Source organism: Dipteris shenzhenensis, chromosome 4 (assembly GCF_047967505.1).
Source record: "Dipteris shenzhenensis isolate YYH24624 ecotype China chromosome 4, Dip_SZ_1.0, whole genome shotgun sequence".
NCBI lineage: Eukaryota > Viridiplantae > Streptophyta > Polypodiopsida > Gleicheniales > Dipteridaceae > Dipteris > Dipteris shenzhenensis.
In genome coordinates, this window is record NC_141599.1 from 46,865,034 (window position 1) to 46,880,466 (window position 15,433).

The following is a 15,433-nucleotide window of genomic DNA, read 5'->3' on the forward strand; positions in this document are numbered from 1 at the left end:
ACTCATTTTACCACAATAGTAGGATTCAACATTGCTGTTTGCATTTTGGCCTCTCTGCCATCCACCATGACCTCTTTGGCTCCCCCTGCCTCTAGAGTTACCACGTCCTCCTGCAAAAGACTGGTTGGGTGGCATATTAACTGAGCCACGAACTAGAGTACATAAGGATAGCTGTCATCCAGCTATTATTCATGGGCGGTGCACCAACCGCATCTGTAGCTAACAAGTCCGTGACATAAATGCACAATGGTCACCCTGGCATATCACGAGTGGAGCTCGATATCTCAACACTTCCTTATTGGGGTCAATTACAAATCAATCATCTCTTAGATCCCATGCATATCTTCAAGAATGTGGGGGCTACTATTTGGGCACACTTGGTTGGTTCCAAAGACTCGAGAGGAGTGCAAGAAGACTTGCGTGCTATGAATAGGATGTCTCGATTGTGGCCCCAATTGCATGCTTCGGGAAAAGTTATCGTCCCAAAAGCAACGTGGATCCTCTCTACGAGGGAGGAGGTAGCGGTCAAGGTGGACATTGCCTCTTTTCAAACACCCACAGGGTACATGCGTTGCTTGAAAGGAGCATTTTCAAAGGACAATAAGCTTAGTGGGCTCAAGTCCCATGATTGGCACAAGGTCTTACATGTATTCTAAGCTGTAGGATTATTGTACCAATAATCGTGATGCGTTCGCATAATTATGATTATGTTATATTGTTGACATGACTTCTTTGTTGCTTTGATAGTTCATCCTCCCAATTACAATAAAAGGGTACTTACAAGAAGATGTTAGAAATGCTATATTCAAGATCAGTGGTATTGTGAGGTATGCTTACTATCAAATCTTGGCAGAAAGATAGAAACGTGGGAAGATGAAAACGTGAAAAGACAGAAAGTTGGAAAGGCAGAAAAATGGAAATGCGAAAAGACAAAAACGTGGAAAGACGGAAATAAGAAGAGAGGAAAGAAAGGAAGAAAGGAGAGAAAGAGAGCCAAATGAGAGGAAAAGGAGAGGAAGAGAGCCGAAAGAGAGGAGAAGAGGAGAGGAAGAGAGCCGAAAGAAAGAAGAAGAAGAAATGAGAGAGAGAGAGATAGGAAAAGAGGAGAGGAAAAGACAAAAGAAGGAGAAAGAGGAGGAGAAGAGAATAAGAGGAGGAGAGTGAGAAAGAGAGAAAGAATGAGAGAAAGAGATCCGAATAGAGGAAAGGAAGAAAGAAAAAAGAGAGGAAGAAGAATAAGAGGGAAAGAACAAGAGGATAAGAAGAGGGAGAAAGAAAAGAAGTAAAGGAGAAAAGTGAAAAAAGAAGGAGAAGAGGAAAAGAGGAGAAAAGAAGAAGACAAGGAGGAGAAAGAAGAAGGAAAGGAAGAAAGATAGAGGAGAAGAGGAATAAGAAGGAGAAGAGGAAGGAGAAGAGAAGGAAGAGCAATATGAAGAGGATAGTGTTAAAGAAATAAATAAATAAAGAAAGGAATAACAAGGAGATGAGATCAAAGTGAAGAGGAATAAGAAGGAGATGAATAAGAAGAGGAGAAGAAGAAAGAGTAGGAAGAGAGGCGAGAAAAAGAGGAGGGAGAGCGAGTCAAGAGAGAGGAAAAGAGGAGAAGGGAATAAGAAGAGAGGAATAAGTAGGAAGAAAAGGAAGAAGAGAAGGAGGAGAAAAGAAGAGTAGAAGGGTGGAAGCACGTTAACACGCTACAATTTTTATGCTAGTTAGCAGTAGTAGTTTTAAAAAAAGTGGCTCTAATAAAATGAAAGCAAATCAATTCGTAATTTAGCAAAGATTAAACATTAAGGTTCTTTGTTTCAAGAGCTTTCCAATGATATATAGCATGATAATAATTTTTTTATTGTGGGTCATGTTTGGATCTATTAGCACATCCAAAAAATGTGCCAATTAGCATTGCCCATGCACATACTTCTTTGTACGCGTTAACATGCTTTCACCTAGAAGAGGAGAAAGAAGACAGAAAAGAAGAAATAAAGAGGACAAAAAGAAGAATAAGAGGGAAAGAAGAAAAGGACAAGAAGAGGGAAATAGAAAAGAGTGAAAGAAGAAGAGGATAAGAAGAGGGAGAAAGAAAGAAAAGGGATCTGAAGGAGAAAGAAGAAGAAAAGAGGAGGAGAAGAGAAGAAGAAGAAAGAGTAGGAAGAGAGGAGAGAAAGAGATGAGGGAGAGAAGAGAGAGGAAAAAAGGAGGAGAAGAGAATAAGAAGAGAGGAATAAGTAGAAAGAAAAGAAAGAAGAGGAGGAGAAAAGAAGAGGAGAAGGGGAGGAAAGAAGTCAGAAAAGAAGAAAGAAAGAGGAGAGAAAAAAGAATAAGAGGGCAAAAAAAAGAGGATAAGAAGAGGGAGAATAGAAAAGAGTGAAAGAAGAAGAGGATAAGAAGAGGGAGAAGAGAAAAAAAAGAAAGAAAAGGAAGAAGGAAGAGAAAAGAGGAGGAGAAGAGGTATAACCCGAGAGGAATAATAAAAGAAAGAAGACAACTAAGAATAGAGGAATAAGAAGAATAAGAAGAGAGGATGGAAAGAATAAGAGGAATATGAAGAGAAAAATAATAATAGAGGAATAAGAGGAATAAGAAGAGGAGAAAAGGAATAAGACGAGAGGGAGAAAAGGAATAAGACGAGAGGAGAAGATGAATAAGAAGAGGAGAGTGAGAGAGAAAGAAAGAAAGAAAGGAGAAAAGTGGAAGAAGAGGATATAAAGAAAGAGTAGGAAGAGAAAGAAGTAGAGGATGAGAACATATATGTTTTTATCGAAGCTATGTTTATATATTAATATAAAATCTTGGCAAAATTTTATTGAGCTCATTTGTTTAGTTTCACTTGGTGAAACGTAAAAGTAAAAATGAGCTTTTGAATTTTTTTATATAATTACTTTTGAATTTTGATGTAAAAAATCTAAATCTTGGGCGAAACTTTAAATTTTTTGGCATTAAAGTTTCAAATCTTGGCAAATGTTTCAAACATTTATTTTTATTAGGGCATACAAACTTCGACACCAATATAAAATTTCCACTTCTTAACGAAACTAACTTAAAAAAACCATCCATGGATCATCTGGAGAAGAAGTGGAAAGAAGAGAAAGAAAGGAAGAAGAAGGAATAAGAGAAGAGAGGAGAAGAGGAAAGAAGAGAGGAGGGAAAGAAACAAGGAGAGAGAGAGAGAAAAAGAATGAGAGAAAGAGAGGAAAAGAGGAGAGGAAGAGAGCCGAAAGAAGAGGAGGGAAAGAAAGAAGGAGAAGAGAGTGGAAAAATAAGAGGGAAAGAGAGGAAAAGAGTGGAGAGAAGGAGAGAAAGAGAGAAAGAGAGGAGAGAGAGAGAGAGAGCCGGAAGGCATAAGAAAAGTTGAAAGAAGGGTAGGAAAGAAAGAAAGAAGGGAGAAAGAGAGGAATGACAGATTGGAGAGAAAGAGGTGAAGGAGAGGAAATCAGAGAAATAAAAGAGAGAATAGAAAAGAGAAGAGAAAAATGAAAGAGATGAGGTGAAAAGAGAAGAAGAGAGGAGGGGAGGAGAAATAAGGTAAGGATTCTTACGCCCATTACTGATGCTAACACTTAAGGCACTAGCCATAGGCCAATGTATGCATGTAAAGGAAAACAGGAGAGAAAGCATGTTTTATATGGAGAGTATATGTCTCAGGTGCAACCATGGATGATCTCACGCAAGGTTTTGGGTTTTTTTCCTTACAATGACAGGAGACATACCATTTTACTGAAAACTAGTGAATGAAAGGAGGAGTTTGGGGAAGCAACACACCAAAGGAATGGAGGAGACAAAGATAATCTTTCATGCTTTTCTTTTCATACATTGTTCTTTCCTTTCATAGTTTTGAGGGAAATAAAGGAAAGGAGGAGAGAAACATAAGAGAAAGAGAGGGAAACTAGAGGAGAGGGAGAAGGATACATAAAGGAAAGATGAAGAAACAAAAAGAACTTGAAATAGAAGGAGATGAGAGAAAGTCTTAACTTGAGGTGGAGAGGGAGCTCTTGCAAGTCTTGGAGATGGAGAGGGAGAATGTAGGAGAGGATGGAGAGGTGGAAGAGGGAGGGACAAGGGAGGAGTGAGGAGGCAAGGATGGAGGGAGATCATGAGCTAACAGCTAGGAGGGAGGATGCAAGGAAGCAAAACGCAAATGGCATTGCGAGAAGGGGGAGGCTCGGGTTTTTGGTACCATTGGTGTATCGACGTCAGTATATAAAAGCAAGGGCATCGGTATGGGCATCAGTATATAATGACACCCATATCGATGAAACATGGATTTTAAGGGGGTGGTTCTTGGGTTTAGGGTTTAGGGGGGTTTGAGTGGATTTTGGGGGTTTCCAAGGGGTTTGGAGGGGGGTTAGGCTATTTTGGGGGGGGTTGGAGGGGGGGTTTAAGGGGGTTTGAGGGGATTTAGGGGGGATTTAAGGTGTTGGGGGTTTAGCGTTTGGGGTTTGGGAGGGTTTAAGTGGTTTGGGGGGTTTTAAAAGAATTGAGGGGGTGTTGGGGGTTTAAGGGGGTTTTCTTTTTTGGGGGGGTTTTGGGGATTTCTGTGTTAAGAAACTAAATGAGACCGCCACTAAGCCTAGGGCTACATGAGATTAGTGTAACAATCATGGAGGATTGAACCATACAAGAAAATCCATAACGGGGAGACAACAACGTAGGCAACACTCAACAATGTATTCCAATGCTTGATAAACAATACAATGATAGACCTCTTATATAGAGAGTCTCAAGGCATAAGCCTACTGTGTGGCACAACAGTCACCCTGGCATATCGCGAGTGGAGCTTGATATCTCAACAATTATGTCATAGGAGACCTTGCAGTCGAGCTAGAGCAAGTAGATTGATGGTATGAGAAGCCATATGGTGCTGTCTATTTGAGCATACTATGAGAAGCCGTATGATGCTATCAATTGGAGCTGGCATAGCGTTGGAATAGCATGGATAGCCAGTGGAAGAAAGGATCACATATGCATTGTGTTGAGGTCATTGGGGGTAGGTGCCTTTGTGTTGTAGCTTGTCTGCCTTAGAGGGCTCATTGAGGCTTTGGCTGAAGATCGCCAGTTGAAGAAGGTCAGCCGTTTTGCTTTAGCCTTGTAACTGAATGCTTAGGAGTTATAGAAGTTGAATCAAGTCAGGCAGTTGCTTGTAGGTCAAGCGAGTTGGAGCAGTTGCAATCTTTCTCTTTCTCTCTTATTCTTTAAAATTAGAAAAGTTCCCTTGCTAACATAGAATTCATCTTTGTGTATGTGACATAGATGGCTTGCAAGAGAGGTATTTCTTGAAAAGGTTTAGACACAATCATTGTTAGTTTTAGAGGACTTTTGTATAGTGTCAAGCATGCTTCGTCCTATAGTGTCAAGGTTGTGACACAATCATTGTTAGTTTAGAGAATTTGTGTATAGTGTCACGCATGATTCATCCTATAGCTATGCCTGAGGATTATATATTGCAACAGCACCTGGGGAAAATCCAATTTGAAGTGAGAAAGCACCTATTCTCCACATTTCCAAGTAAGTATGGTGAGGTCAAGAGAAGAAAAGGAGTTGTTGCAACATACAAGATGGTTTTTAGGTATTACGAGGGTATTTCTGAATCTTTTTTCTTGATATTTCTATGTCAAAGTGTTCATCATTGTTTCAAGAACATCACATGTCTTAGAGGTTTGTACTTGGTATGCTATTGATGTGATAGTTGATTATAATGTCATTTGTTTCGAGTTATCTCTTTCATTTGGTGAAAGAGAAAATGATAGTAGAGATGCCCCAATAATGCAAGAGGTGAACAAAGTTTGCAAATCCCATGTTTTGCATCTATCCACCCAACATGCATTCATTTTCACAATGGGATCTTGCCGATTGTCCATGGTGGATAGACTTCACTGTTGGACAAGCGTTGACTAGACAAGGGGATAACTATATGCAATTTGCCTCCAAGAAAAGATGATTGTGGCTGCCATAGATAATGTAAGGCATGGAAGACGTACATGAAAAACAAGGGTGGAAAGGTAGGTACAATTTGATCTTCTTTGCATGGAGTTGCTACCATAGTTAGTTATCAAGGGTGGATATGTTAATATCTGTCTCCCACTAAAAAGTCTATATTAAAGAGAATGATTTGGATAGTCCTACACAAAGGAAGATCAAGGGCATCTTGCAAGATTATTTGACCTCCTTCGATGTGTTACTATGTATGCTTTTGCACTATCTTCCATTGTTTTTCCCCAAAAAAATTATAATCCTAACTTGAATTATGATGTGCTTTCTCTCCATATTTGTTCATGGTATTGGAGCTCCCTTGCCTTCCACTGAGGCCTCGAGATCATCGTGTGAGAGATTGAGAGATTGAGAGCTCTTGAGTGTTCTCTTCCGTGAGAGAAAAATTCCATTCATCGAGAGTTCTTTGAGAGAATTTTCGCCGAATTCTACTCATTTCGTCATTTTGAGAGTTTTCTAATTGTGAGAGAGAGATTTCAATTTGACCTTTAGCAGAGATTTTTGTCCAATTATACTCATTTCCATTGTTGAGAGAAAGAGAGATTAGGCTCATTGTGAGATCTCAAAGAGTTGAGAGAGGTTCATCTCTATTGAGAAGAGAGATTCTGAGTGTTCATCTCTAAGAGAGATTCTGAGGTTCATCTCTATTGTGCCAGTGATTTTCACAGCAGATTGAGTACATTTCTTGCACAATGTCTACCACTAGCAACCTCAATTTGGAGGCATCTTCTAAGTTAGACAACTCAAATTATGGCACATGGAAATACCAAATGGAGACAATTCATGCACTTCAAGAAAAATTGGAGTATGTCGATGGGTCTACACCTAGACCATCTAATGGTACAATAGTAGCTCCCACCATTGCCGCAACACAAGTAGTGGGATATACACCTACACCAATAGTGTTTGCACCTATATTAGATATTGACATTGCCCAAGAACAGGCAGAATGGGACAAGAAAGACAAATATGCATATCTCTAATTACTTCTCCATGTCGCACCACTTGAATGTTTAGATCTTCTATCTAGGCTAGGACTGCGCCAAAACTATTTTTGATGTGATGACAAAAGACTTGTTTAAGCTGCACACAGAGCCAGACACTGAGCAGAACTTTGAGATTGTGAGCATTAGAGTGTTCATTGAGGCTTCTTCTTCTTGGGGGAAGGATACCATGTCGTTTGTGAACATTTGGACATCAATCTGATTGCCTGACCCACTCTATCCTTCCTACCTCCTACCTAAGGTGAAGAGAAGGGGGGCTACCGGGCACCCTTGCCTAACTACCTGTTGAGGTCAAATTGGCCTACTATCCCACCATTGATGCAAAGAATCACCGAAGCATTGGCAAAAAGAGCTTGAATTTTCTAAAGGACCCTTGCATCGAAGCCCAGTCTCAACATTACCTCAGTTAGGAAATCCCACCGAATGCAATCATATCCTTTGTCGAAGTCGACCCGAACAAGAGCACCTTCTGGCTTGAGGCCGAGGCTAGGTCTAGGGCTACATGCAAGGCATATTAGCATGTCAATAGGAAAAATGTGAACATAGGTAACATCCAAGTTGATCACGTTATAACTTGCATTGTCAAATAGGCATTGTTGTGCAAAAATATATACTTATAAGCTTATGTTCTATAGTTGATGCATATTGTTTCATGCATCCATGGTTAAAACATTTTCATCACTGCTCATTTAAATCAATTATGTAAGAGAATTGCTATAGACAATAATTAAGATACTTTTTCAATCACCAGCATGCATGTAAGCCATAGATCACAATTGTGCTACTTTTTTAATCACAAACATACATGAATTGTGTATTAAGTGAAGAAAAGGGATCTAGAAAGCAACTGTTTGTTTTATCACAAAATGCTCCGACAACATGTATGTGGCCAAGAATCCCATACTCTTACATGAATGGACAAGAAGAGCTACACATGAAATAATCATGGTTTTGTTTGGTCAAATAAACATTAAATCCATTTCCATGCTACATATATAGATGTGATGTAGTACTCAGACAAGGGGCACCTCAAGGAACAAATGGCTTTGTTAGGATGTATGGGAGATGTATAGCAATTCATACTAGAAAATTGCTATGAAGGACCATAGAAGATGAGATAGATACCATCTAGAATAATACATCATGGAAGCTGGTAAGGTACTTGAAAGTAAAAATGTGATAACAAAGGGGTGAGTGTTCAAATTCATTGTGGTTGCAAAAGGCTTTCCTTAGACCTTTAAGACACCATAATATGCACCTTTTATACTTTTGAAACATCTTGTATTAATATTGGCCATTCTAGAAACACATCACTAGATTTGTTAAAAAATGGACATGTGAACTCCTTTTTGAATAGTCACCCAAAGGAGGAGGTATGAAAACTTTTTTGTAGTGTAAAGAAAAATAGTATTGTAAGTCTTCTCAATTGAATGTGTGATGGTTACTTAATAATGTTCTCCATTGGGAGCTACAATTCTGGTGCACATGCCTAGGTTCAAAGAACATACAATGATTAGAGATAATTACTGTCTATGAAACTTGCTAGTGGTGGGCAACTATATGTTAATGAGAATTTGAGATACATAGCATTGCTAGCTAATGATAATATAATAACTTAATAGTGTGGGCAACTAAGAGTTAATGAGAATTTGAGATACATAGCATGGCTAGCTAGTAGTGTCGGCTGAGCATAAAGATATAAAACAAATAAAGGCTCATCAAAGTTTTGGATAGATTCATTGTTAAAGAATTGTCATCAAAGTTAAAGAATGCAAAATTTTAATCAAAAAGTAGAGCACATGGTACGCCCAACCATTCAAGAGACCAATTCAATCAAAGACAAAGCAAGCATCCCACCATATGAATCGAAAAACAAATAAACAAATCCTAACTAATTCCTTATTGGATGCCATGCGAGTGACCATGCTATACATGCTAACTAGCTCCTTCATATATATCATGAGAATAATTATGTTGCATAAGCTCATGTCTTTGATGAGGTGGACTTATTACCATCATTTTCTATGAATGACTAGTTTTGATAAGTGTGTAGGCAATAAGTTAGGGAGATGATGTAGCCTAGTGGAAAGACACCACTTGGTATATACTTTTAATAGATAAAAGATGTCACTCTAACCATCAAAATGTGGTGCTAGTGTGATACTATTTATTACAAAGGCTATGTATGTTGGCACCAACCAGGAGGTACGTGATTGGTGAGTCATAGCAACAATCTTGAGACTATTTTGCATGACATTATTGCATGTTCCACAAGAGGAATAATCACATAGAGATTTAGTTTTATCAAAGAAGTAGAGGAGAAGTATATATGCATCAATGTTATCTCACAAGTGAGATGTTGGTGGAAATAACTTTTGTTAGGACACAGACAATTATTTTGGTGGAAATCACTTTTTTTAGACATAGATAATTATTTTGGGGGTAGAGTGATTAACTCATAGCCATGTGCTAGGCCATTAATAAGGATTTCTTGGGTTCCAACACTCATAATGTACTAGAGGCTCTAACATCAACTTACATTATTGAACATAGAATAATGAAGCATTTTGAGAAGGTTTTAGTTCTTGATTCATCATGTGTTGGATTCATTATTACATTTTACATCATTGCTAAGGGTTTACAATCCAAATTAGCTTACTTGATGTCATGTATGCCTCAATGATGATATGTATACTCACCTATATTGTTCAACCAAGAATGGATAAATGTTTCAGTGCTTGTGTGATAAATGATACATGAGCAAAAATAGCCAATGTTTCAGTGCTTGTGTGGTATTAGTCCTCTCCTTCTTTTTGTATTGAAAGAAATTGGGAGTTATTGCTTTAACATGTCAGTGGTGCACATTTTTATTACAAGAATGAATGAATTTTGACTACAAGTAATCAAACTAAACACATAGCTAAATGATAGCCAATCATGGGCAACAATGCGGGTTTTTAATCCATGTCAATCATTATCTAGTTACATGATGTACATAAGTCAATGCACTGTCTAGGGTGTTCATCCTTTTTGTGACACACATTAACAATTTCATTGTTGTCTTTATCTTCTTGCTTGAGTGCCCTTCTAGATGAATGCAACAATTTGTCTTGCACACACTTCAATGCTTCTATCGGATTTTTCTCCATGGTTACAACACTATATCAAAAGCCTCTCCTTATCAAGTTAAATGTGCAATCACAAAATTGTAAGAATCAATCAATATCAATCCTTTCTTTAAAAACAGACAATGAATGTTCTTCAAGAAAGTATTATTATTTTTTCAATAAAAAATACTTTTACAACATTTGGAAGGTCTATTCCATCTTAGGGATGATAAGACATTATACATAATATATACCAAAGTGAATCAAGTTATCATTCATGAGCTTTTATCTAGAAAGCAATGTAATCTTCTCTGAGGTAATTATTTCTAGCCTCACAAGCTTTCTATATAGCAACCCTATAAGTGGAAAAATGGAGTAAACTTTTGAAAAACTGGTGAAAGATTAGGCTTTGTATATGGCCTCACAAGTTTTCTATATAGCAACCCTATAAGTGGAAAATTGGAATTTACTTTTGTAAAACTGGTGAAATATTGGGCTAGACTAGTCAGTATGCATTTTACCTTAGTAGATAAAGAAAGGTTGGAATTGAAGATTTGACATAAAGTCTCCTAGTAAAGTCTCCTTAGACAAAAAGTCCACACAAAGTTAAATACTTGTTTTTCACAAACGTCACACAAAATGCCTATTATTTTTTTATATGCCTATCAATTGTTGTAAATAGGCCAGGTTAATGAAAGTTGTCACAATTGGTGCTTTTGCCAAATTAACTCCCAAATGTAGTGTAGGTGCAAGTGCACACATGTGCACCTGCACACATGTAGATATGCATCCTCATCTGTAGATGCACATGAGCACATGTGCGCATGCATGCATGTAATAAATGAGCATGCATGGATGCACTCATGGACATGTGTGTGTGTGTGTGCGCGCATGCATGTGCTTGCACACACACACATGTAGTATGTGGATGCATGCATACACTCACACACATGGGCATTTGTGCATGTGTGTGCCTTCTACATGCGCACACATATCCTTTCTTGCACAATAACTATTATAAAAAAATTATGGACTTTAATATATTGTATGGTTTCATATGTGCATGTGTGAGCCTTGTATCTGCAAACACATATCCTTTCTTGCACAATAGCTTTTATAAGAAAATTATGGACTATTATATATCATATGGTGCCGTTTAAATGTTCGTTAAGGCAAATTACCAAAATGAGAATGGCTGATGCGATGAGAGACAAAGGTAAATGGACCAATAAGGGTGAGGTAAACTGGCTATTAAAGCAGCGGGTGCCTTTAAAGTAGACGGACATGTGGCTACTAGTCACATCAAAAAACCTCAAAACTTGGTTTGTGCCCATTGAAAAAAAACATTTTGATATTTTGATAAATGTAGTTTGAAGCGACATAGCAAGTTCAAATGCTTGATTTTGGCTAGTTAAGGGCTTGTTCATATTCCCATTTAATTTACCTTGTTTTACTACTAAAGACATATACCTTGATATAAAATAATGTATCATTTAAACTTGAAGCGTAAACTACACATTCTTAAGTAGTTAAACATGATTATTGGTGCCCTGCCCCGTTGATCAATGGCACTTGATTGTGCACACCCACCCACACACACACACATGCACATACATATGTGCATGTGCATGCACATGCATGCACCCGCACGCGCGTACACACACACAACTTTCATAAAGAAAAGGCTTTAAAATATGTTTTGATGCATGCACATATGCATGCATGGACACAAGCGTGCATGCACGTGCAAGCAGCACCTATGCGCGTGCACACACACATTAACATGAGGAAGAATAATTATTTTTTAGGGAGGAGTGTGTAACTAAAAGGAAGCATCTTTTTAGTGCAAATAAAATGAGAATTAATTTGGGCAACTTGTGGTGTGGGCGATGACAAGAAAGTTTCAACGTACATATCTACAAAAGTCTAGTAATGATGCGCATATGTTTTCATTGGCCTTGGATATTAATTAAATGAAGATACATTGACAATAACGATTAGAGGAAAGTTTATAAACGTATTTTATATACACAAATGTCTAGTGATGATGCTCATATATTTTATAGGTAAAAAGACTACAACATGAGCTTCTTGTTTCTCTCATCTTTTGCTTAATGAAGTTGGCCACATTTAACACTTTAGCAATGCATGTAGTCATTATCATGTACCAAGCTTGGCTCATTGTATGGCAAAGCTAGGAGGAGAAAAATCAAGGATAACAAGGGATTCATTCCCAACCAAACGATCATTCTCATATGGTAGCATGGGGTGCGTGATTTTTTAGTTTGGTCTAGTGTGGGCTTTACTGGAGCAACCTTTTGGAAGGCACAAGCAGAGAGGGGGTGGGTGGCACTTGAGGCAGCTTTACAATGGAGGCATTGTCAGTTGCACGTGTGGAGGGATGGGGAGCCATGCTTTTTTGAATGCTTTTCCCAATATGGGCGCACGAGAGAGACCATTGGAAGAGGATGGATGAGGGAGACAAAGGAGGACATGATTGCACGAAAAAGGAATTACTCATTGCAAGTTGGGGGGTGGGGTCTAAGAGGGATCCTAGATGAAAGAAATCTTCTTCTAGTGAATAGAGCCATATCTTGAAATTCTTTTTGTTGGGGGAGGAAGAGGCGGATATTTTTATTTTCCATGTCTTCTAACTAAGGGTCGATTTTTGCCATAATTGATGCGAAGATTGAGCCTGTGGATACGCAATACGAATGTGCCAACATGTGGCCACATGCTAGATGGTGACTAGGATGAAAGGGGATTGAGAGAGAGAGAGAGAGAGAGAGAGAGATAGAGAGAGAGGGATTTACTTCGTAGCACATAGCTAGCAAGCCATAGTCTTATACGAAGCACTCACGTAAGCAACAAGTTTGCTTGCAAAGAGAGGCAAAAATGTTGGCCATGATGAGACTATACATTGCGAGAGAGAGAGATTTACTTCGTAGCACATAGCTAGCAAGCGAGAGGCTTATACGAAGGATCAAACACACATATCCATGACAAGTCACTCACGTAAGCAACAAGTTTGCTTGCAAAGAGCGGCAAAAACGTTGGCCGTGATGAGAGAGAGAGAGAGAGAGAGAGAGTTCTAAGCGTCTTAAGGAAGAGGGGGGGTGGGGGAGAGAGAGAGCGAGGGACGGGGGAGAGAGGGACTTCTAAGCGCCTTCGGGAAGACGGGGCTGGGGGGGGCGAGAGAGAGAGGGGGGGGGGGGGGGGGGGGGAGTAGTATCGTTGTACATTTGGATTGAGCGCAGTCCGATGTGCCACGTCAGGGGCACTGAGCAGGTGGATACACGACACGTGGGTGCCAGCGCGGCGGACACGTGTTAGAGGGTGGCCACTAGGGCGACTTACCTATGCAGGTAACGTGTAATTTCTGTGTGGCAGTCGCGTGAGCGGCGTGCAGGAGACTTTTCATATGCGCCTGCGCTTTCGCCCCCGATCACCTTTTGCTTGCCTTTGCCACTCTCCATGCACTACCGCCTCGTCTCCTCCGCTGCACAGCCTCCTAGAACCTCCGCCTCCCTTCCAGATAAGTTGTTACCTCTCTTCTCTACCCCTCTGCACTACCTTCTTTCAGCCATTGTGCTCCCTTTTGCAGCTCTTTTCCTTGTCATCTCCTCTCCTTTTGTCCTTGCTAGCACCCTCATCGACATCGTTACTCATTTTGCCTCATCGACCCTCGAGCGGAGTCTCTTTGCGTCTTTGCTCTTCTAGCGCTCAGCAACATGAGTCCGCATCGTGCCTGATTTTTGCTCGTCTCCATGCCAGCTTAGGCCGCGACCCGGATCCTGGCTTACTGCCGTTGTTCCTTCCATTCCAACATGGATTTCTTAGGCTCCTCCGTTGTCTACGCGGCAGTCCTGCCCGTAGTCGTGTTTTGCTTAGTTGTGTTCATAGCCGGCTTGAATGACAGACTTCTCCGAATGGTCGGATTACGACGAGGGGTGGACAGAAGGGAAAGCTACTCATTGCGCCTCCCAGATGGTTCCAGCGTGGGATCTGACCTGCTGCTGTTGAGCGCGTCAGAAGAAATCAGGAAAGCACTTCCCGTTGTGCTCTACGATCGCGAGCTTTACAAGGCTTTGAGCTTGGAAGACACGCAGTGTGCAGTCTGTCTCTCGGAATTCCAACCAGGGGAAGAGATTCATCGACTGCCTCACTGCAAGCATGTGTTTCACAAGAGTTGCTTGGATCAGTGGTTGGATCAGCAGCAAAACAGGTGCCCTCTGTGCAGATCTTCACTGCAGCCAGACGATGTGGCAAAGAAGCTAAAGAAGAGGGAACAGGAGCTGGCGGATGAAATGGTACTGTGGTTTTCGTCGGTCCATGGATCAGCAGGCATCCAGGGGTTTTGGTGGCAAAACTAGGACGTGTGAGCAAGTTGCTGCAGTACGAAGATGAAGATCTCAGCGGAACAATACTCGACAAAGAGGTGCATAAATCAGAATTGATATTGTGAGCAATCGTCAGTCGTCAGTTGAGGACACATGGGCGCGCTGGGCGTATCATACTCCTGGCAGAGATACACTGTTTCTTCAGAAATCACAGTTGCAACTGACTGTGCGGTTAAGGTCCATCATCAGACGTCCTCACTGTTGTCTTAAGCCGCCATTGCCTCGATTGTTCAGTAATATATCGTTCTTATGGGTTGCCTTCCCCTTCAAATGTTACGATCGTTATCTACAATCTCACTCTGAACAATGTTGCCTTCATTTTGTATTATGTCCAAACATTCTCCCAAATGGTGAAATATAGACTGTGTAGGATTTGTGTAGGATTTGTTGCTGAAATATAGACTTTTCATATCTTTCCATTAGAGCTTCATATGATCTATTGGTAAACTATATCTGTGTTGGTGAAATATGTAATAGTTGTATGGGGAATTTTGGGAAGTGCTCTGGGATCTGTTCGTGAAATATTGAATAATTGTATTTGAATTATGTTACATACAACTACTTTTGAGTTCACCCTAAATGTTAATGTATACATGCTCTCCATGTCCTTGGATAAGAGGAGGAGTGCATGTGGAGACCCTTAAGATCTATGTGGATTAGTTTTAGAGACTCCACTAGGTACATAGATTTCTATAGAATGGCTCATTCCATGGTAATTGTGGAGTGGTATGTATCTTTTCCATGAGCATGCATACAAATGAACACCTTTTTGCATTTCATTAATTGCATGGCTATCTTTCCCCCCTCCCTTAGTTCATACCATCTTTGTCTTCCCAATTGGTCCCACATGTAAGAGAGTCAGATAGCAAAGTCCACTCAATATAACACTTTTCTCTAAAGTGTATCATGCTAGATTTCATTTAGGTCATTCTTCTTC

The 15,433-nt window shown here is 39.9% G+C and overlaps 1 protein-coding gene across 1 annotated transcript; it reads left to right on the forward strand.

The window, feature by feature from the left end:
• The first annotated feature begins 13,501 nt into the window (after positions 1 to 13,501).
• Positions 13,502 to 14,894, forward strand: LOC147902964 (brassinosteroid-responsive RING protein 1-like). Its single transcript, XM_087373430.1, has one exon. It carries the CDS (start codon positions 13,924 to 13,926, stop codon positions 14,467 to 14,469), a length of 546 nt encoding a protein of 181 aa, XP_087229556.1. The 5' UTR covers positions 13,502 to 13,923; the 3' UTR covers positions 14,470 to 14,894.
• Positions 14,895 to 15,433: the final 539 nt, after the last annotated feature.

Bases quoted from the DNA above. Each gene is read 5' to 3' on its own strand.
- LOC147902964 (XM_087373430.1), top strand. From the start codon at position 13,924: ATGGATTTCTTAGGCTCCTCCGTTGTCTACGCGGCAGTCCTGCCCGTA.